The 21,122-nt window shown below is 41.0% G+C and overlaps 3 protein-coding genes across 4 annotated transcripts; 2 read left to right on the forward strand and 1 right to left on the reverse strand.

The window, feature by feature from the left end:
* Positions 1–10,567: 10,567 nt before the first annotated feature.
* tmem187 (transmembrane protein 187) lies at positions 10,568–11,597 on the forward strand. Its single transcript, XM_030788121.1, has one exon. The coding sequence runs from the start codon at positions 10,568–10,570 to the stop codon at positions 11,330–11,332; it is 765 nt and encodes a 254-aa protein (XP_030643981.1). The 3' UTR covers positions 11,333–11,597.
* Positions 11,598–12,009: 412 nt separating this feature from the next.
* On the reverse strand, positions 12,010–14,925 carry LOC115823785 (beta-1 adrenergic receptor). Its single transcript, XM_030787811.1, has 7 exons — positions 14,916–14,925; positions 13,897–14,036; positions 13,367–13,556; positions 13,077–13,215; positions 12,678–12,842; positions 12,313–12,394; positions 12,010–12,222 (listed from the first exon to the last, which is right to left on the reverse strand). Exons 1-7 carry the CDS (start codon positions 14,923–14,925, stop codon positions 12,010–12,012), a joined length of 939 nt encoding a protein of 312 aa, XP_030643671.1.
* On the forward strand, positions 14,788–18,876 carry ndufs8a (NADH:ubiquinone oxidoreductase core subunit S8a). 2 transcript variants are annotated; one of them, XM_030788125.1, is made up of 7 exons: positions 14,788–14,837; positions 15,707–15,766; positions 16,043–16,105; positions 16,482–16,571; positions 17,197–17,369; positions 17,993–18,121; positions 18,318–18,876. In XM_030788125.1, exons 2-7 carry the CDS (start codon positions 15,724–15,726, stop codon positions 18,447–18,449), a joined length of 630 nt encoding a protein of 209 aa, XP_030643985.1. In that variant the 5' UTR covers positions 14,788–14,837; positions 15,707–15,723; the 3' UTR covers positions 18,450–18,876. The 2 variants fall into 2 exon arrangements, with proteins under 2 accessions (XP_030643985.1, XP_030643986.1); XM_030788126.1 differs by having other exon boundaries at positions 14,798–14,833.
* The last annotated feature ends 2,246 nt before the right edge of the window (positions 18,877–21,122 follow it).

Here is a 21,122-nt window from a genome sequence, read left to right on the forward strand (position 1 = left end):
CCAGTGGTTTTATCCGTCTTGTAAGATTATACTGACATCTAAACAGACATGGTTCATGATAGGAGAACTGTTTAACCTGATGGTCTTATTACCGTACATACAAAGAAAGCCTCACACCTTTGGCACCACGTTACTGTTTATAGCCGAGAGCAATTGATTAAGGCAAAATACAACCGGTAATGGGCGAATGGCAGCCATCACAGACAAAAGGGGAATTTAGCATTAACACCTAGATTCTGATTTGCATCAAGCAACGTTGTACACCTGTTGTCTGTTTGCTTCATGGTATAAAAGGTCGATCACGGTAACAGTTCTCTGAGTTAAGCTGCGGCGCAAGCGGACTTGCTGCCGGGTTCCACCACCACCAAATAAAGCTTTTCTCCAAGCGCGCTTTTGGTCCGGTTCATTTACTTGTAAAATCACAAGAAAATCCAACAGTCTGCTGTTTTTGGGAATGGTATCTGCAGATAGTATCTCTTCACAGCGCTTGTTTCAGCAATGGGACTACAGGCTGCTGTTGTATGACTCATTGCACAGACATTGCCTCTAACTTGTCTGAAGACAAGTGAAAAGGGTCATCGAAGACTTTTGACTGAACCCACGACAAAGGTGCGTGAAATAACACCGACCACAATGGGCTGTCTGCTTTGAGAGGATTCGCAAGACTGGGCAGACTGGATGTCACGTGCTTTTTGCAGCTCTTAGCGTCACCGTGTCACCTGCCTTTAGTGTTGCGCAAGAATAAGCGTATTCCTTCACGGTACACATCTGTCGTCGCACAGACTTCGGTAAACAAAACAGAGGGAGAAATTTGAATAGAATGGCGGCAGCAACAATGAAGCGAAAGTTTCACAATAACTTCTCAAGCAAAACTGTGCTTGGGAACAGAGGCGCTTGGAGGGTTTTGTGTCTTCAGCCAAAGGGGGGGTTTGTATCTCCTCTCTCGTGCGCAGAGATGTTTGTGACGATATTTTCCCTTGTGTTCAGAAAGACTGAGATGCAATTTTATAACTGTACATAACCCATACGTTCTCGCACTGGAGGGTATTTCTTTCATCAGCATTCCTGTGGTAGTAATTGTTCCCAGAATTCCCAGAGTTTTACTTATTCGGTGCTGATAGTGTAATAATAATGTAATGGACTGATATGTTGAATTTTAATTATCACACACACAGTTGTGTTTAATTATCACACACACTGATATGTTAACATTTTAATTATCACAGACACAGTTGCACACTGTCTGTAGAGTATATGGGCTTTAGGACAATTCAATGGAAATGATTATGTTTCAGCGTTGAGTTCCTATAATGGATCTATTTTGCCCCACATGATCTTCCTACTAAGATATAAGAAAGCACATATGCCCACTTACAGACAGACAGACAGACAGACAGACAGACAGACAGGCAGACAGACAGACAGACAGACAGAGACACACACTTAACTCATCAGCCAGACACACACCACACATGCACCCCCTCTCCTTTACATGCACACTTCCCATATCAAGAGAAAACCAAAATGTCTCAGATTTCTTTAAGAATATATAAGGTTTATATTCTGTTTATTTGTGAATTTAGGGGAATTTCAGATCATTTCAAATTCAATTCAAATAACTGCGATTTCATTTCAAATCATTTTCCTCCTTTTTGAAACTTTGATTGACAGTGAATGCACAAAAAAAATTGGTATGACAATATGCAAATGTGTGGTATGTAACCCTGTACGCATAGTAGACTCACATCAGATTTCATCAATTTACATCAAATGGGAAGAAGGTGTGGTCCACCTCCTTCTCATGCTTATCTCTAGGTGTAAATGGATTGATCTGAGCTACATTTTTTGACCCTCTGGTGTCTCTGGAATTCAGTTCACTGAAAGGCCTGTGATGTGTGTAATTTTAAAGATAGCATACCAGTATTTCAAAGAGGAGACGCTGTGTAATTTCAGGAATCTTTGCCTCTCCCTTGCAAAGCATCGTCAGTAATGACAACATGGAGACTCACTGATAACACACAAGGAAAAGTAAAACATGTCTGGTCAATAGGTTCTAAAGGAATGTGCTTCCCTCATTGGTTCAGCTACAGCTAGTAATGGAGAGGACCAATTTAGGAGTTCACATTTGAGACAACTATCCTTTTTGGAACATGCCTAAGCATTCCCTTTCTCTATAAAATTAGTTGAATTTCACAAGCCTCTGTATATTTGACAGTCCAGGTATCATTGCCATGTCTCTGTTGGGCTGAATATTACAGTTGCTTACATGCATAGAAATTCTGTTGTATTGTGTTAAATTTGCGGAATATTAACAGGGATATGAAAAGATTCTGGCTCAAAGGTCATTCAGATTGTGAATCAAAAAAAGAAAAAAAAGCAAAGAAAAGAAAAAGGTAAAGAAGAAAATCACTCAAACTCAGCTGTCAAACCAAAGAAGACAATAACAAATTACTTGACTGTACTCCGACTGTAGTGGAATTATACTTTGTTTTAGTTGTGCATTAAGATTTCTTTGTTTTTAATTAGCCTATTTCGTGTGCATCTGACAACAGCCACAGCGGACAAATGTTTTTAGCGTTTAAGACCTGACCTTTCAGCCGCGGGTGTCTAAACTAAACCATTGTCGTGTTATCCTTTCTGCGACTCTGCTGGCTATGAAAGTGCACAGAATGCGTGTTGTTTGAAGAACTTGACAAACTGGTGCAGACTGGACTCTCATTATGCTCCACCAAAAGGGAAGGAATGTGGGGGAACAGGACAAAAAGAGATTGAATATGGGTTCAGAAACACGCAAGTGGACACAAGTGGACCAAAGTAAGACAGAAAGATCTAGAAAGTGATGGAAGCGGGGAGTTCTACTAAAAAGCCGTTTGAAAGAGAGATGTTCGGAACCTGGTGAGTGTGTGTGTCTGTGTGTGTTGAGTTTTCATAACTTGTAGACAGAGGGGTTCTATTAAAAAGACTGACACCAAAATTGAATAATTGAATAAAATGACTGAAGAGTTGGTCACATTGAAGTTTTAAGATAGTGTTTTCGTTTGTTTGTCTGATTCTCTTCCTTCGTTTTTCGCTATTTTTAAGTAACACAAAGCATTTTCTTACTACAGTTATCTAATGTGTCTTCAGTCACTCTCCAGACGTACTTGCCTGTGACTTGAACCATAGTGTCTGCTTAAAAAAGGCAAGGCAGGAAATGTATGGTCTACTGCAATTCAAGGTAATCCCAGAATTGTGTTTGTTTGCCTTAATCATTGTAAAATCCGTCAGCAGTATTTTTTGTTTGTTGCTTGTTGAGCAATAAATGTAAATTTCATGCATTGATCAGGTTTTTTTTTTTTTATTTCCTCTTACTCTGATTGGTTGGGTGAAATTAGACAGTTAGTAGAAAGTCTTCAGTGACCTCTTTTTCAGGGATAGCTATAAGATTCAAGATTCAAGATTCAAGAGTTTTATTGTCATGTGCACAGCAAAACAAGGAAAGCCTTTTACAAACTCTAATATTTTAGGAGCAATTGCCCAAATTTTCTGTCTTTACGTGATCTTGTTCATATAAATTAGCAATACAGTCCCTTGCCTGTCAGCACAAACATGTTTTAATACAACCCACTGTATTAAACAATGAATACAGATTAAATCAAACAGATTAAATTTCACTATGAGCCAGTGATTCACCAGGCAAAACATGTATAATCTATGTTATCTGTTCAATCTATATGTATGATGGCATGTATGTGGTTATATTGTGATCTGATCTGATTGAGTTTTAGGATAGTGACCCAGGGGTAATAAGGAAGGAAATAAAAGAGACAGTTGACTTCAGGTGGTAGAGTCCAACAGTGTGATGTAGGTACAATGTGTGTATCTTACAGTGATCATATAAGAAGTAACTGTCCCATTCGGTGAGACTGGTGGATTAAAGGAAAAAAGGCACAAGATGATCTCTGTAGGTGTGGTCTTGAATTATCTTTGAACATTTAAAGAGACTCAGGGTATGGTTTCAGGTTTTGCTTTATTGGTCCATAAAAAGCCTAGGCAGCCTATAAAGACATTCAGCTAGTCATCTTATCGATGCCACACTGCAATTTGGATATACAGCAAATAAATAACAACATGATCAAATAACTTACACATTTACAATGAATTAATTTACAATTAAATTCATAGTTAAAGGATTCAAAACATAGCTTATGCTATTAGTAACATCACATTTCACTTGTCACTGGGGATTTAATCTTATAAACATAATCTTATAAACACAAATTATTGGCTTAACTGGTTCAGTTTGTTTAGTCCCAGTTTCACATTGGTAAACATTTCTGAGCCCAGTCCTCATCACGTCCCCACTGAGCAACTTCCTGTTTAAGCTCATATGGCTAAAAAAAAACACACACACACACGACAGAATCAAGCTGCAGACCATGTGACTTCAGACCATGTGACTTCAGACCATGTGACTTCAGACCATGTGACTTGTGTGTGCCATCGCAGGGATGAACCGATCGTTCGTGAACTGAGAAACACCAGTGTGAATACGGTCAGTGTTTCGTCCTCCAGTTGACCTTCGGTTTCACTGCTTTCCCTTTGTCTTTTTGCTGCAAAGTGAGGACATCGCAATAAGAGATGACTGTTTCAAACAATCACACAAGCGCATGCGCAACATAAATAACACTGTGTAAACACAGGTGTGTTGACTGTGGTGTACCTCTACAGAGTGTCGATACTCTCGGTGTTCAATGCACAAAAAAAGGAGACAAAAAATGATTTATTTTGACACCCACCTTAGTAGGTGACAGAATGGCCCCAGCATTGTCAGCTCCTGTAGCATCCCCAGATGTGTAGAATATAGAGGAGTGATACGAAGAAGAAGGAGGAGGAGGAGGAGGAGAGGAGGTGAATGACTGAAAGGATCCATTAACGGCTGTGGAAGCAGGTACCTTGTAAAATTTGGCCTTCGGCCTCTCACCAGACTTCCCTAAAATACAGAGGAGGAGGAGGAAGAGGTGTAATCTTTATTTTTTTTTTTTTTTTTCACTTACAATTGTAGTTGTGCTGTTACAGTAATTCTCTTAGGTATTTATCCTCAAAAAAAAAGAAAAAACAAACACCATTTACACTATTCATTCCGCACACTCACCCCCTTTTTTGTTGTTTATAGGTCTGTGGGGCCTCTTCTGACTCAGACGGATTCGAAACATCTGGGCAGAGCTGTTGAGAAGTCCTTCGTGCTGGTTTATAGAAATGGAAACTTTTATTCAGTTTTTCAGAGATTGAAACTTGAAACATGCATTCTATATAGCGAGATAGAGAGAGACAAAAAAAAATTAAAAAAAAACCCAATTAAACTTTGAAGACTCTTTGTGATTTCAAGGCCTTTGTAATATTTGGCATTCTACCTGAAAATACTTTCCACAGCTCCATCCTATGCCTCACCTTCATTGCAGACAAGTCAAAGCACAGGAGGTCCTGCTTCTCTTCCTTTGACTGGTCGACTGGTTTTGGTAACATGTAGACCTCCACAAAGTCGTAGATGTCGTCCGATTTGTCGTTTTCCATGTTACCATCTAGGATCTTTTTCACCGCCCCGTGGGACAGAAGTGACTTTGGAATAGCTATAACCTCTGACTGCTTCTGTCCGGGGTCAGTTTGGTTGGTCTTAGGCGGTATTACATCTGGTTGGCTCTCATCTGCACTGGTTTGGCTGGGCTCTTGTGACTGGCCTTGCTCTATGTTTGACGACGGACTTTGGTTTCCATCTGTGCTCTGTGACTGGCCCTCATCTTCAGGACCTTGAAGGTTCTCCTCCACGGCTTGGCCCAGGGTCTCTTTTGGGGGTGAACTCTCTTTGACAGGGAGATAACTCCGCCACTCTTCCTCTACAAAAATTTCCTCCATTAAGTTGATGGGCTCAAGGTTGAGCTTAAAGTCTCTTAAGGTAAAGGTCCTGAGGAAAAGACAAAGGGAAAAAACAAAGAAAACAAACAAACAAATTTTCAACTCTGAAAAGCTGAGGACCCATTTGCACCCTCCCCCCCGCCACACACACACACACACAAAAAGTACTGAATGTACCAAAATGTTATGAAAATGTTTGGACCATTTGACTGACAAGAATATACAGGAAGCAATTTCTGACAAACAACAAGCAACAAACAAAAAACAAAACACAGACTTGCACAATACTTGCACAGTGCTTTGTAACAATGCAGAAGACAGAACCTTCTCAGTTGGTCTTCTGGTCAACAGACATTTCATGTAGAACAACATGTAGAGTAATAATGTATTTTAATGTCAGCACAAGTTCCCCAGAACACACACGACCTTTCAGTGCCTCTGTCCCCAATGACAAAAAAAAACCAAACAAAAAAAAACAGCCAGGGAACTGGACAGGTGGCATTATTGTCATTTTTCTCATTGAAATGTTAAGAGGTGCAGTAAGGAAGTGTTTCAGACTTCAAAAAAAAAAAAAAAAAAAAAGCAAAGAGAAATCATTCAAAAGTGACGTCGTAAATCAAGAAAACCCTGAGGGGTGGCTACAACCAAACTGGAATTTCTGTCTGTAGTTTAGCCATGTGCTATCAGAATCATCAAGATTGAAGACTCGACCAGTGTTTAATAAAGAATGACTGAATCTTAATATGTCTGAGTGTGTTTTGTATATCAGTTAGATCATGAGCCCTTTTGTTCAGCTTTACAGAAAGAGAATTTCTTGCATGCCTTCCCAGTGTTAACTTACGTAACACCTGAACAAATTACTTGGCCTGCTAAGAACTGTGATATAAAATATATTATGATAGTTTCACTACTTTAAAAGCAGATTATCAACTATGCATTAAAAAAAAGAAAACTGGAGTCTTGTTGTTGTTGTTCTTTCTGTAATATATTGTTTTTTATGTGCCAGTTATGAATTTGAAGTCTTCAAGAGTTAGAGACAGCAGCTATTCTGTCACTATGGCGTACAAAGAACACTTTCCACTTCTGGAGACCAGCAACGCTATTCCATACATACCAAAGAGAGAGAGGTAAAGGAGACAGCAAGAGTTACGGTTCAGCAGAGATTTTTTTTTTTTTAACTGAAGCTTGTGGTTTCCCATACCTTTGCCAGCTATTTGGTGGAATGACAGGGGGTTCCTCTTGGAATTCAAATGTTTGACCAGGCTGTTGTCTCATTGGTGAAGAAGGTTCTGACTCCGCCTCTTTTCCGGAGCTCAGCTGAGAATCACTGCTCACAGTCATGCACTTCTGGCATTCAGTGACGGAAGAATGTTTACAGAATGAGATGACGCACACGGTTAAAAATAGCATTACAACATCTAAATTTACCTTTAGAAGAAAAAGCCTAATGACAGACATTATCTTAAAATGTCAGTTAAGTAAATATTAGATCTAATCCCAGATGAACACACTCACAGATAGCATCTCTTGATTCTCAGCTATGACTCCATAGTCCTCATGACCATTCCCAACCTCTCTCCAGTCACCTGCTCTCTCCCTCACTCGGACAATTATTTTTTGTACAATGTTCTTCATCTTCTTTTCCTTCTTCACTTTATTTGCTATTTTGGGCTGCAGGGCTTCACACTCCGGTGGCTCCTGTTTCTCTTCTCTTGCAATGGATGCCTGTTCAATACCAGCGATTTCCGAATTATCATCCCCCTTTAGCAGGCCCCCTCTGTCCTTTCTGGGCTCTGCACTGACCCCCTTTTCTCCTAGTCCTCTGATTTTGTTTCCTGGATTGTCACTGCATGATCCAGAAGATTCCGCCAAAGTTGTGGGGTTGGTAGGGCCCTGCCGGTTGAGAACCAGCTGACTTCCTGTATCTGTCTTTGTCTGCTCCAAAGTTATGTCCCCATTAGCCACTGATGGTGATAGGCTCTGGTGGATTCTGCCATCTTCTGAGCTTTCCCCAATGTTCTTTGATTCCTCTGATCCAAAATGGAGCCTTTGTAAAGGTTGTAGCTGGTGTTCATGAACATAGGATGGAGACACATATTTGCTATCCTCCTGGCTTTCAGGATCTGGTGAAGCTGGGCTTCCTCTCTGATCTCCAAGGTTTCTCTCCCCTGAAATTGTTCCTTCACTCACTTTATCCTGTGCAGGATGAACCTCTGTAGGTCTCAGAACATGTTCTACAGCGCCCTGCTTGGAGACAGGTACCCAAGATAAGGGATCAGGAAGCGTTCGCCGCTTCTCCCATCTGGGAAACGAAGCCGGAGAACCTTCGTGTGGACAATTGGATACCTCAAGGTTAGCATCCAAGATCAAGGAACTGGCGTTTTCGGAACTTCTGGTTGATGACTCCTGAGCTTCACTTCCTGTAACACTGTTGTCCAAATCATGCTGTTCAACAGGATGTAAATGCTCACTGGAAGCATGAGATCGATTGGATGGAGTAGTGGTAGAGGAATGAGAATGATCTGAAATGGAGGAATGGTTCGAAGAAGAGGGGGAGCGCTCTGACTTGGCCGATCCGTCGAAAACAGAGGGAGGAATCTCGTAGAACGTGGCACTTGGTTTTGCACCTGATTTGACTGTGAACAGTTTGGAGAAGTCAGTTAGCTTTTGATTCTCAACAACCATTGCTCTCTTCACCTACATATTCTTCCAGCTAAATCGAACCTCTCTCACTCTTCCTTTCAGACCCAACCCACATCTTTCATTTTCCCTCACCTTTTTTTTGCTGTTTGGGTCGTCTTTGAGGCCCCATTTTAGTTACATGGATTTTCAGGATAGAACTGTCCAAGAATTTGGGTGCCTGATTCAGAGAGAGAGAGAGAGAGACATGGAAACTTTGCTTAGTATATGTAGAGAGAGTGTTTTTGCTGGTCATTATGTTCTGTGTTAGAACTGCGTGTGTGTGTGTGTGTGGTGGGGGGGCTACTCTACCTTGATAGGAGTAAAATTGGGTTTGACCCTCTCTTGCTTCAAGTGATTTATCTGGTCAGGTTTGAGACACACCACTTCATAGTGGTCAGTGTCTGAAGATTCGATTTTAATTTCGCCTTTTGTTTCCTCAGGGGGTTTTGACACACCAAAGGCCGGTCCTGCTGACTGTTGCTGATTCACAGGGCTCTCCACTAGGGGGCAGTCACATCCCTTATTCTCCTGTGTTGTTCTGAGCATAGATTCCAGCATCAAGATTCCACTGGAAGGTTCTTTTGCTTCCTTCATCTACATATGCAGAAACAGAGATTTTAAGTCGACACTCTCACGTTAGGATTTTAACTGATCGTTCACTCTCTAGTTCAGGGTTCCATTTGCCTGGCCGAACAAATGCACGCTGATGTGGGCAAATTGTACTCTAAATCTTGCAATTAAATGCAAGCAGCAAGACATCACAGCCTTTTTTTTTTCTTCATTATTTTGTTGTTGTTGTTTGTTTGTTGTCAGTGAGAAGCTGTGCTAAAGGAAAGAGTCAGGGCACATGCCATGCAATGTATTCATAGGTTGCATTGTCTCAACTTCTTCCTGAACTGTGCACACAACCACTGTCTTCAAAACATTACCATTATTTTTACCCAGAGGGACGTTAAGGTTTGTACATATCTGCCCTCCACACACATCTCTCTATTTACGTTTCTCATGAACTGACTGACTAGTCCAAGTCTGTTTAGCCTGTCTTTATTTTTCTTATATAATGTGTAAAAAAAAAACTTCTTTGTCCATCTCTGTCTTACCTCTGTTCTGGAATTCTCCATAGCTGTTCTTGTCCTTCGTTCTCATGCTTCGGCCCAGTTCACTCCCATGCCCACCATCGCCTTCACATACGCACGCAGACACACACACACACACACACACACTCATGCATGTATGTACGGCTCAGAGTTCAAGTTATTCCTTTCCCTTTATTTCTAAAAATGTCTTCCATCCTTCCTTCTCAATCTCATCTGTTCCTCTGTTCATTTGCCTCTAAGGCACCTTCCCCCTTTCTCCTCCCCCCACTGTTGGTGTCTCCATTCCTTAGCCCTTCCAATCTGCCGAAACCGGTTTTATTTGTGTAAGAACTGCATGAGATTTCCTTTCAGGAAGGGTTAAACATTTGAACAATGCAGAAATTTCCAGTGATTCTTACGTCTCTACGTTTGTCATAGCTGGGGTTTTTTAGTCATATTTTGAAACTAATCAGTTCAGTTTTCCAGGGCATATTAGTTGTGTTGTAATTATAACTTCAGGGGATCAAGCTCCAGATATGTGATGTCGTATATGATGCATTTGGAAAGATGAACACAGCAGGAAAAATATAATTTCTCCTCTTTTCCCAGAAGCGTTCAGTCCTGTGGAATAACCAGTTTTATGAAGTCATTCCCAATCGCTAACACAACACATACACACAAACTTAATATTTGTTTATGCCTGGCACTAACAGGCCCCTTACTATTCTCCACGCCACACCGCATGCTGCGCAAAGAAAGTAATACAATGCCCGATTACCAATGAAATAGCCCAACGAACGTCACGTGATACTTATACCGGAAAACAACACAAGTTCGTACTAGGTAGTGGTTTTGACTTCTTGTCATATTTCTGTAAATTCTTGTATGAAGTGCCATATTGGCAATCCTGAATAACAATGTTCTTGACGGCTCTGCACGTCTTGATTCCTATGTGTCTTTGCATTGCCATGGCCAACAGTGGCATGTTTGAGAAAGTTTTGGTAGATTTAACGTACGACCACTACGCGGAGAGGAAAGTTGACGACCTTCCTGTTTTCTTGGCTATGCCTTTTAATTGCCTGATTAATTTGGGCTACACCATTATGGGCTTGTACTGGCTGCTTCAACGAACATACATAACAGATCCGAGTCCAGCTAGGTACATGAAAGATGTGTTCGCATTCATGGCAATAGCGTATGGACCTGTGCAATGGATCCGCCTCGCCTCTTTGAGCCGTGCGGCTGCCGTTTTGGATCAGTGGTTCACGCTACCCATTTTCGCGTGGGTACCCATTTGGTGTCATTTCATTATAAACGGTTGGCGACCGCATTACGCACTAACAGTAGAAGTGCTTTCCATTCTCAGTTACACGCTGTCACTGATTCATGACCAAGGATTCGAGATTGCGCTGGGGGGTCACGTGCTCTTTGCAGTACTCAGCGGTGTCAGCGTCCAGCGGAGCTACGGAGATTCCGTCTCCTTGCGGTACCTGGGTCTTGCCATGTTGTCGTGTTGCGGTTTTGTGGTTCTGAAGCTTTTAGATCACACTCTTGCGACATATTGGATGTTTCAGAATCTTACTGGACATTTTTGGTCCAAAGTGTGTGATATTCTACAGTTCCACTACAGTTTCTGTTTCCTCACGCACCTCACAGAAAACGCCCAGAAACGGGTATCATAAAACGTTGATTAATAATCGCGAAATGTGAATAAACACTGGATTACTCTTGCCAAAGTGAATTTAAAAGGGACCACATTGCCTCATCTCCACACCGAACAATTGTTACAACTTTGAGAAAACAGTTATTCGTGAATAACACATTCAGATATCTTCAACAACCTCAGGGGGCTTGGTGATCCTCCCTCTTGACTCAAGATGGACTGGACTTACATAAAAAAAGAAAAAAAAGGAATAACGAAACCCTGCCTTTTTTCGAAGGATTTACACCAGATTTTGTTAAATGAGTCGTCTTTAAATAAACAGTGATTTTTCCAACTTTATGCTGATGTCATATTCTGATGTCAACCACCCTGCCTGATGCACTCACACGCAAGTATTGATAAATGTGCCCTGATTAATAAGCAGTGAAAATCAATTGAAAAGTGTGTGCAAATGTCATTATCAGAGATCATGCGAGATGTGCACAACAGACAGTTTTTGTACAAAGATGTAATTTCTGTATTTTCACAAGATTCCCACCAATACCATGGTTTACTCTAATCAACTTAATAGTACCAGATGTACATCTTATAGGTCAGTTTCACATACATTCAGACCTATAAGGACATGCAGATACAAGCTCTTCCTCCTTTAATGAAACACCTGGGCACAGCTGTTCCTGATGGTTGTCAATCACGTCATGCCTCCAGTTTTCTCATACTGGTCAAAACAGGCTCAGGAAGGCTCGACTTTCGACTGGTCCAAATCAACCCAAGCACCGCCTCCCGGAAGTCCTGATTGGTGCAGTAGATGATGGGGTTCAGACCACAGTCGAGGTAAGCCATGACTGACGACAGCGTCCGCAGCCAATCAGGAGATGGCGAGAGGTCCAGCCTCCCGAGCAGTATCAACTGCCAAGATTTGACAGGCCTGAGGTTACTCTAGTCTCTATGAAATAATGTTTTGCTTAAAAATTGTGCCACTGAGTTCTGCAATTTTACCTCTGACACGGCGAATGGGGTGTAGCAGAGCAGGTAGAACATCACTATTAAAGGAGTGACAGAAGAGAGATCATCTTGGCTTCTCACAGAGAAAGAGAGGACAAGGATTTGTAAATTAACAAACCAGAGAAAAGAGATCAGAAATATAGTCAGAGTTTTCGTAAACAAAAAAGATCAGATCATTTCAAAATACTCAATATCTGTCGTCATTTCTTATTATTAATCTTATTAATTACCAAATAATGTGACATTTATAGCCATTTACAGAATGATAGTAAAAACTGATTGTGGAGGAATGCTATTTAAATGCTCTCCAAGATGGAGGAAGGCCATGTATTAACTTCGGTTGAGAATTTTCAACAAACCGGCTGCAGTTCTTCGAGCATCCAGCAGAGGTCAGGAGAGGGCAAAAGAGCATGAGGAGAAACGGGATGAAGATTGAAATGGAGAAGGCACAGAGGATGTAAACCAGCATGTCTGAGTAACTGCTTTCCCAGAACACAGCACACAGCATCTCTGACGGGTCGTACCTGACAATGTGAACAGTTCACTTAAGTCAGAATGTATTCCAGGTTAAGGAAGCACAAGTGAGCAACAAACATATAACTGAATATGAAAAGGATCATAGATAAACAGAAAGAATGAAAATATTTTGTAACAAAAGGGGTTAATTTGGGGTATCTTTGTGTGTTATGCAGGTGTAACATTTAACTTACATGCGCAATAAAATTTCTGTTCAGGTGTGCATTTTGGTTGACACTCACTTGATCCAGTCATAAATCACTGGGACTGCTCCAAATATAATCCCTGTCAACCAGGATGCCAAGCAGGCCAGTGCCATGATGACAGACAGGCCACTTCCTGTGGAGGGAACACCCAAGAAGCGCTGGACACAGAGTACCGCTGACAGAAGAGAACAAAAATTAAAAAAAAACAAAAACAAAGTAAAGTTGTGATGAAATTGCTTAAATGTTCAAAATGTTTTCAGAAATGTTCCAGAGTGATCCGATATTGCACTGGCATCGTGGAGGAACAGAGAGGTCACAGGTCAAACCTATGCTTCCAATAGAGGCAGTCATGAAGGTGAACTTGAGCAGACTGACCAACTCACACCACGGTGACCTCTGACCTCCCGTTAGAACAGCCAACAGGGAGCCAGAGATGATGAGGACAGAGCAGCTGAAGTCTGAGAGCGTGAGACTGGCAAAGGGAAACCAGTATATACATTGAAACTGATTCCTACGCTGAGAGAGAGAAAGAAGAATGAATTCACGTCGCTAAAGAGCTAGCAAATCTTTAAGGGACATTTTGTTATATTCTATAAATTTTCAGCACAATACCAAGACATAGAGAGGGATAAAAAAATGTCAAGAAGGCCAAACAAATTACCAGCCTATGTCTAGCATTTGGCACCTTAAATGAAAGAAATAACCTGAAAATGTGTTTAAAATGTGCCCTCTTAGCAAGGATTCAGTAATATGCACTCCTCTGACACTGTTATTATTATCAGTAGTAGTAACAGTAATATTAACAGTAGTACTAGCATGTAGTAGTATAATAGGTTAAAAAAAAAAATGTTCTTACCACAACTTTAACAATGAGAGCAAGCCCATTTCCCAGAGCGCCAAGAACCATCTCAGCACTTAGTATTGGCACTAAAACGGACTTTTCAGTCTGGGACCATGCTGTCTCCTCCACCCCAGTGCCATTCACTGTCTCATTCACTGTCAGCAGTGAACAGTCGCCAAAAAAACAAATAAATTCAGAGCAGTTTCACTAAGATTTATACAGATGTCTTATTGTATATAAGATCAAGATAAAAACCGAAGTTTGTTTTGATTTGATCGGTGGTGATGCATAATTCAAGCGAACAACTCACATTCAAATTCAAGCTAGAGCTGCTAGCATTGAGATATACAAAAGCATTACGTTTTAAATATGCATGTTGTTCCATTTAATAATGTTAAGTTTAATTATTAATTATGTTGAGCTTGAACTTACTGCTTATAACAAGCTCAAAAAAAGTTAAAAATCCACAAGTAGAACGCAGATCCGAATGACGTCCTCCTTGCAGACAGTCAAACGATAAATTAGCCAACGATAAATAAAATCTCCTTCTTTAATTAAAATCACCCTGGTTCATTTAACATACGAAATAAAATCATTATTCAGCATCTTTGTGATTTACGTCATAAGAAGTTAATGTGTGTGTTGGTGTGTGTGCACATTGCTGGCAGCTGTTGGGTTTCTGAGGTGATTTTGCAGGTAAAAAAAAAAACGTATTATACATGCACAGATAAGTTTCTCAGAATATATTCTTTGTTAAAATGATGATGGTTACTGAGAATCTGTTTTTCAGACGTCTGTGCTTTGATGACTTAAACATACGCCACATTAAGAATGGCGAAAACAGTGGTCCGTCATATGGTCACGTGATGCAACTAGACGGCAGTTCCGGTGCCCCAAACGTGTGCTGCAGAAATCCTCCGCTGTTCTGGTTTAGAAGGCCAAATAGCGTCAGGTTGGTAAGTTAAGGGTGTTTTAACTGGCTTTTACACTGTTAACCGATCTCTGAACTGACTGAGTGTTATACAGCAGTGTACCTGTTGACATTATGATACATGACAGATTTTAATGTGTCTTTATCCCTCAAAAGAGGGATAATAGGGCAGTCATTGAAAGTCCTTGAAAATGTAGCCGGTATGCTAACTTGCTAATGGTAGCTAACGTGCAGTTTTTATAGGATATAATTATCGATACATTCAGCGGAGTTTGTCAAGGATGCATAACTAACATATTTTAAAAACAACTCAACAATTAAGTGCGTGCAATGTCCACACTGATGAGCAGAATAGCATCTGTCGGCTTGTTTTCCTGAACTCATGTCCTCGTCTGCCCCACCGCATCAACTTTGACAGAGACGTAGAGTTAGGAAACTTTGATGGCGTTATAAGTCGTTTGCATCGAAATCACACGCTGTTGCACGACGGCTTTATGAGTTTAATTTAAATAAAGAATACATTTTATTTTGTTCAGGCATAGGCCGGAACCAATATCCCGTGCTTGTGTTTCCTTTCATATGTGTGATGTAAATCTGATCGGACATTGTTTTGTGTAATCTTGACATAAACTGTTATCGTTAACTCGTTAACTCGTATCGTTAACGTTTTGACAGTTATCCGTTATTTTCCTATTTGGCGATAAACGACTTGTCCCCTTTTTTATATGTAAGAAATGTTATTATTTTATTCGCTGGTTGCAGACTGTAATTATGTTCTGTAGGTCGCGTAAGAGGACTTCAGGAATATCCTGTGGTGTTCTTGGTGTCAGTGTAATTGGCATTGATTATCTTTTTGTATGTCGTCTCACTTTCGTGTTCCCTCTCTGCCCTCAGAGCGTACTCCGGTAGCGATGTCTGCGACATTACGTGTCCTGTACTCAGTGTCTAGACCAGGTAAGTGAGTACTCTGTAGATCATATGGTCAAAGAGTTTTTTCAAACGTGTAGTACAGACACCAGCGTTAAAGATACCGTAGTTAAAGACTGGACGAATTTGTTTCCCCTGTAATTGTACCGTTGCAAAGTGATTGAAGGAACTTGTTTGTCCTGTATGAATGCTCTATATGACAATTCCACCAGTATAAACATTTTATTTGCAATACAGCGTAAAATGACTGTCACTTTTAATTCCACGTGTCCTGTGAATTATGATTGCATTTCTCATCTCCAGGCACTTTTGCGGCCAGCAGTCTCATTCGTCCCTTCAGTTTGTCTGCGCACAGGGACGGATTCAGTAAGTGTCACTATACAACGCAAGATGACAGATTTGACTGTATTTATCCTCAAAGTGACTGGGTGTGTAAAAAAAAAAAAAAACTCTTTATGGGCTGGTACGATAAAGTGGATTCTGCTGTGAATTTTTTTTCTGTTCTCCTCAGACTAGTGTGAGAGGGCAGGAGGCTTTTCAGACATCTGAAACGAGTGAAGTCAGTCGCTCTGTGGCGCTGATTCGGTTAAAGAACGCAAACGATCTGAGGGCCCTGCTACTCCGCTTTAGATGCTTATCCCTCTCTCAGAACAGAGAGAAGAGAGGGGCTGTCATTTCAGAATTACCCACCGGACTGTGATATATCAACACTACATGTCTCTCTCTCTCTCTCTCTCTGTAGAGTATGTGAATGCTCAGGAGGTTCCCACAGATATGAAGTCCATCACAGATCGAGCTGCTCAGACGCTCTTGTGGACGGAGCTGTTCCGAGGTCAGCTCTTAATCATCGCTGTCTCCATCTCATCCCAACCTCAGTCCAGTTTCAGAAAACAATTAAAGGAAAAAAAAAAAAAGGAGACAAGGGAACAAAGCCATGTGATGGGGAACTATGTACTGGTTTAGGAGTCATATCTTAGTCGAGTATTGTGTCAAAACACATTACACTTAGCAGGGTTACACAGCTGTAGTTGTTCTTTTGAACTCCGGATAGGCCACCCTCTAAAGGCTTTGGAGACCCTTTGCTCCTGTCACTCTAAAGCACAGATGACTTAGTTAATTAAAGTCCTGAGTGACAGATTCACTGTATTGGATGAGGACTTGGAGACGACACAGTGTGTCTCTATAGAGGTAGACTTGCCCACCTTTGTTACTGAGCACATTCTTTAGTCATTCTCATACACCGTATAGCACTGCACTGATAGTCTTATTTAATTATAACTGTGTTTACAGCACAAAGTAAACACAACAGTTACATACTGACATTGCCTAACACTCATGTCTCTCACATCCATATGCAGAAATGTCACGTAACGTCTGGAACAGGTTCTGAATGATACGTAATAATCATAATAATAAATTTGGGTGTTTACTGACGGTGCGGAATATGACTGTTCCAGGGTTGGGGATGACCATGAGTTACCTGTTCCGTGAGCCAGCCACCATAAACTACCCGTTTGAGAAGGGTCCCCTGTCGCCCCGTTTCCGTGGTGAGCACGCGCTCCGTCGCTACCCCTCTGGAGAGGAGCGGTGCATCGCCTGCAAGCTGTGTGAAGCTATCTGCCCGGCACAGGTACACACACACACACACACACAATCACATTCACACTCGATCACACACACACACACACACACACAATCACACACACACACACACAATCACACACACACACTCACACACACACACTCACAATAATTCAGTAATTCTGTCTTTATTCGGTACGTGGATTACCTTCGGTGTTTTGCACTCCATATAACACTCAGAAAATTTGAAAATTTGACTCCAACTGTATGCTAAAGTCACGCCCTTCACAGTCACCTCATATTCCATTACTCTCTTTCAGTCATCTTTACAGTATTATCATTTATATTAAAGTGCGTAATATTTCATTTTTATAATATTTAAACTAAATAAAAACATGTGGGTTTCTGTTTTTTTTTTTTTATATATATATATATATAGCATTGTAAGTCTTCACTTAAAATAGAAAATGATGTTTCAATATGTGTATGTATGTGTGTGAAATATATATATATATATATATATATATATATACACAATTTGTTCTGTTTTTATTTTTTCGCTTTTTTTGTTATTATTTGCAGTGGTACCTGTAAGTTTGGTCTGGACTCACACATGCACACACTACACTCTCTCTCTCACTCTCTCTCTCTCTCTCTCTCTCTCTCACTCAGGCGATCACGATTGAGGCAGAGCCACGTGCGGACGGCAGTAGGCGGACGACGCGTTATGACATCGACATGACCAAATGCATCTACTGTGGCTTCTGTCAGGAGGCCTGTCCCGTCGACGCCATCGTCGAGGTGAGCACCCAAATCACCTGTGTGTCGCATCTGTACTTCTGCTATACGTACAAATCCAAAGGATGTTTTTGCTGTTTTTATGAAAGCGTTATACTCAGCGCAAAGCAATGAGCGCGTTAAACTGATGTCTCTCTCCCTTTAATTTCTCTTTCTCCCTCTCTCTATCTATCTATTTCTCTCTCTCTCTTTTTTTCAGGGCCCCAACTTTGAGTTCTCGACAGAGACTCACGAAGAACTGCTTTATAACAAAGAAAAACTACTCAACAATGGTGACAAATGGGAGGCTGAGATCGCAGCCAACATTAAGTCAGACTACCTCTATAGATAGGCGGTCTGATTTACACACACAAACACACACACACACACACACACACACACACACACGCTGACTCAGACCGACCAAACTCACTCAGCAATGACGGACGCTGTTGTTTGACTTTAACCCAGAAATTAAAGGAGTGACATTCAAAATATCCAACTGTGCAGTTTAATCAGCTTTATTCTGTAATGAAGAGCGTATACCTTATTAGAGACTTCCGTTGACTGACTTGATGACTCACACACACATACGACACACACACACACCTCACACCTCTCTGTCCATCCAACACAGTTCCACCAGAGTGTGCTTCATGTTAGATTCTGTTTCGGTTGCCATAGCGTTTCGTGGTTGTACATACCTCCCGGTTACTGCAGCTCAACCCCTTATCGACACACAGCGCCCTCTCTCTCCCCCCCCCCCCCCCCCCCCCCCCCCCCATCATCATCCAGAGATTTAGATGTGAGGAACCAGTAAACCAGCAACACGGAGTGGGCAAAATCAGAAAGCATTACACACAGGTGCTGGAGCTTAGATGAGCTCCACACCCTGGAGCCGCTGCAATGCCGCCCACCTCCATCTTCACCTCCATCTCCACCTCCTCCTTATTCCCCCACCTCACTATTGGTCCGTTCCTTTCTGTCCTGAAACGGGCTCTAGCCCTCTAGCGTGTGTGTGTGTGTATACGGAACAGTTTGAGCATAACCGGAGTCGTGCAGCGTAAAGCGTTTGACGCGTGTGGTTTCAGATACATGTGTTTTGAGATCACTCTCCTCATAATCTCACAAACAGATAAATAGCTGTGTCTACTTCTGGTCAAGAGAAAATGTACAAAGATTTAAAAGACTTGTGGACCTTAAAAATGAGAAATAAATAAATTAATGTTCTGTCCTAAATTCTTAAATGGCCTGTTGTGTATTCCTTTAAATTCTTCCTCTTTTTTTTTTTTTTTTGTCCATTTCTTCTTCCTGTGACTGTTGAATTGTGAACGGTAATCTCAAAGCTCTGTGAACTAATTTATGAGATTACCTGAGCACCGCTCTACCTGGACGTGAGTCTCCCTTTCCGCTGACCCGTCTGTGTTTAGATTTATTTGTTTTTTTAACCATAGACCAAACCTGCGGCGAGTAGTTATTAAAAAAAAGAAACAACATCAACAAAAAAAAAACGGTTTTGTTGGTGTGGTAGCAAAGAGCTGGACAGAAACATTTTTTTCTCCACTTTTGTATGTTTTACTAATAATTAATAAAGATTTTCCTAATGGAAATGATGTTTGTGTGTTTTAAACCAGGCTGATTTATGAGATTTTACCTGTTAATGATGCATTTATATCATTCATCAGTTTACTTTTTTTTTTTTTGCTGTGGAGTAAATTAACACTGCACAGGAAATTCGTTTGTTTGTTCATTCGTACATAAAACAGAAACGTATGCCCTGATTTCATTAACATGTGAGTAGCAGCCTATGGGATCCGGTATCTGTAGTAAAGGACACGTCCAGGCATGAAGCTGATGAAAACGTTCCTGCAGGTCCTGCATTTCTCTGACTCGGCTGTTTTTTTGGGGGGGCGAGAGATGGAGGTGCAGCGAGGATCCTCTTTGTTAGAAGACATTGATGAACAGAATTTGAGAAGAGAGGTATTGGTGGGTCAAACGCGTTCAGACGCGTACGTTATGTTACCTTGTCTTGTCATCTCATTTCCGAGCGAGTGTGATATGACCAGTTGAACTGATCTGATTCATTCTGGACTTTTATAAATCTGACAGGATGTCAGACCTTTATGATTTTTTTATGTTAGGAAGGAAGGATGTTACCCAGCTTATTGTCACTGTGTTCACATTTGTCTCTGTGTCCATGTCTTACTTCAGAATGTTGTCATTTAGGGTTACTAAATTATTAACATAATAACACACTACTAAATATACGGTATTTCTTAGGGTCCATCTCTCTTTTTAGAGTGTTGTCACATATGGTTGCTAAATTGTTACATGCTTCAAAGTTACACTACTGGACGTTTAGTATTTCTCAGGGTGCATCTTTTGGCCTACTAGCTGGTTAACATGGTTTAAAGTTACACTACTGAAGAAATCGTGATAATTGTTGATTCTTGAGCAGTACCTTTTGTTGGAAGACAGGAGACTTTTTGAAAGCTGCAAAAGGACTGTTGTATCCCTCACAAACTATTCCCATTCCAGCTCGTAGGGAATGCCAAGCTTTTGTTGGTCCATATCCCACTGGTGCAGAGATTATTTAAATAAGATTATTCTGAATACAAAATAAACTATGCATGCCTGCTCATAAAGGACACTGTTACCGAGTGGCAAAATCCCACTCGCTCAGTAAATATATTGTTGTCTCTCTCTCTCTCTCTCTCTATTTCAGCTAAATGTGCAATCATAATGTTAAATGTGACCATTTACGATACACACACACACACACACACACACTATGGAAGTAAACAGCATTCATCTCTCTCTCTCTCTCTCTCTCTCTCTCTCTCTCTCTCTCTCTCTCTCATACACACACACAGGCGATCTAAGATGGAGAAGAATGTTAAAGATCAGTGATGAAATGAAAATTTGTGAGTCTTCTCGGAGAACAGTGCTTGCTCATTTTGACCGTGTCTGTCAATGTTGCTCGTCATTTACCTAATTATTATCCTCTACGTTTGCGTATTAAGAA

The sequence above is a fragment of the Chanos chanos genome, chromosome 11 (assembly GCF_902362185.1).
Source record: "Chanos chanos chromosome 11, fChaCha1.1, whole genome shotgun sequence".
In the NCBI taxonomy this organism is placed as follows: domain Eukaryota; kingdom Metazoa; phylum Chordata; class Actinopteri; order Gonorynchiformes; family Chanidae; genus Chanos; species Chanos chanos.

Bases quoted from the DNA above. Each gene is read 5' to 3' on its own strand.
- tmem187 (XM_030788121.1), top strand. From the start codon at position 10,568: ATGTTCTTGACGGCTCTGCACGTCTTGATTCCTATGTGTCTTTGCATT.
- ndufs8a (XM_030788125.1), top strand. From the start codon at position 15,724: ATGTCTGCGACATTACGTGTCCTGTACTCAGTGTCTAGACCAG. The intron at 16,572-17,196 runs GTCAGCTCTTAA...TGACTGTTCCAG, and splicing joins GTGGACGGAGCTGTTCCGAG to GGTTGGGGATGACCATGAGT. The intron at 17,370-17,992 runs GTACACACACAC...TCTCTCACTCAG, and splicing joins AAGCTATCTGCCCGGCACAG to GCGATCACGATTGAGGCAGA.
- LOC115823785 (XM_030787811.1), bottom strand. The intron at 13,557-13,896 runs GTAAGAACATTT...TCTCTCTCTCAG, and splicing joins CTCTCATTGTTAAAGTTGTG to CGTAGGAATCAGTTTCAATG. The intron at 13,216-13,366 runs GTTTGACCTGTG...CTCTTCTGTCAG, and splicing joins TGCCTCTATTGGAAGCATAG to CGGTACTCTGTGTCCAGCGC.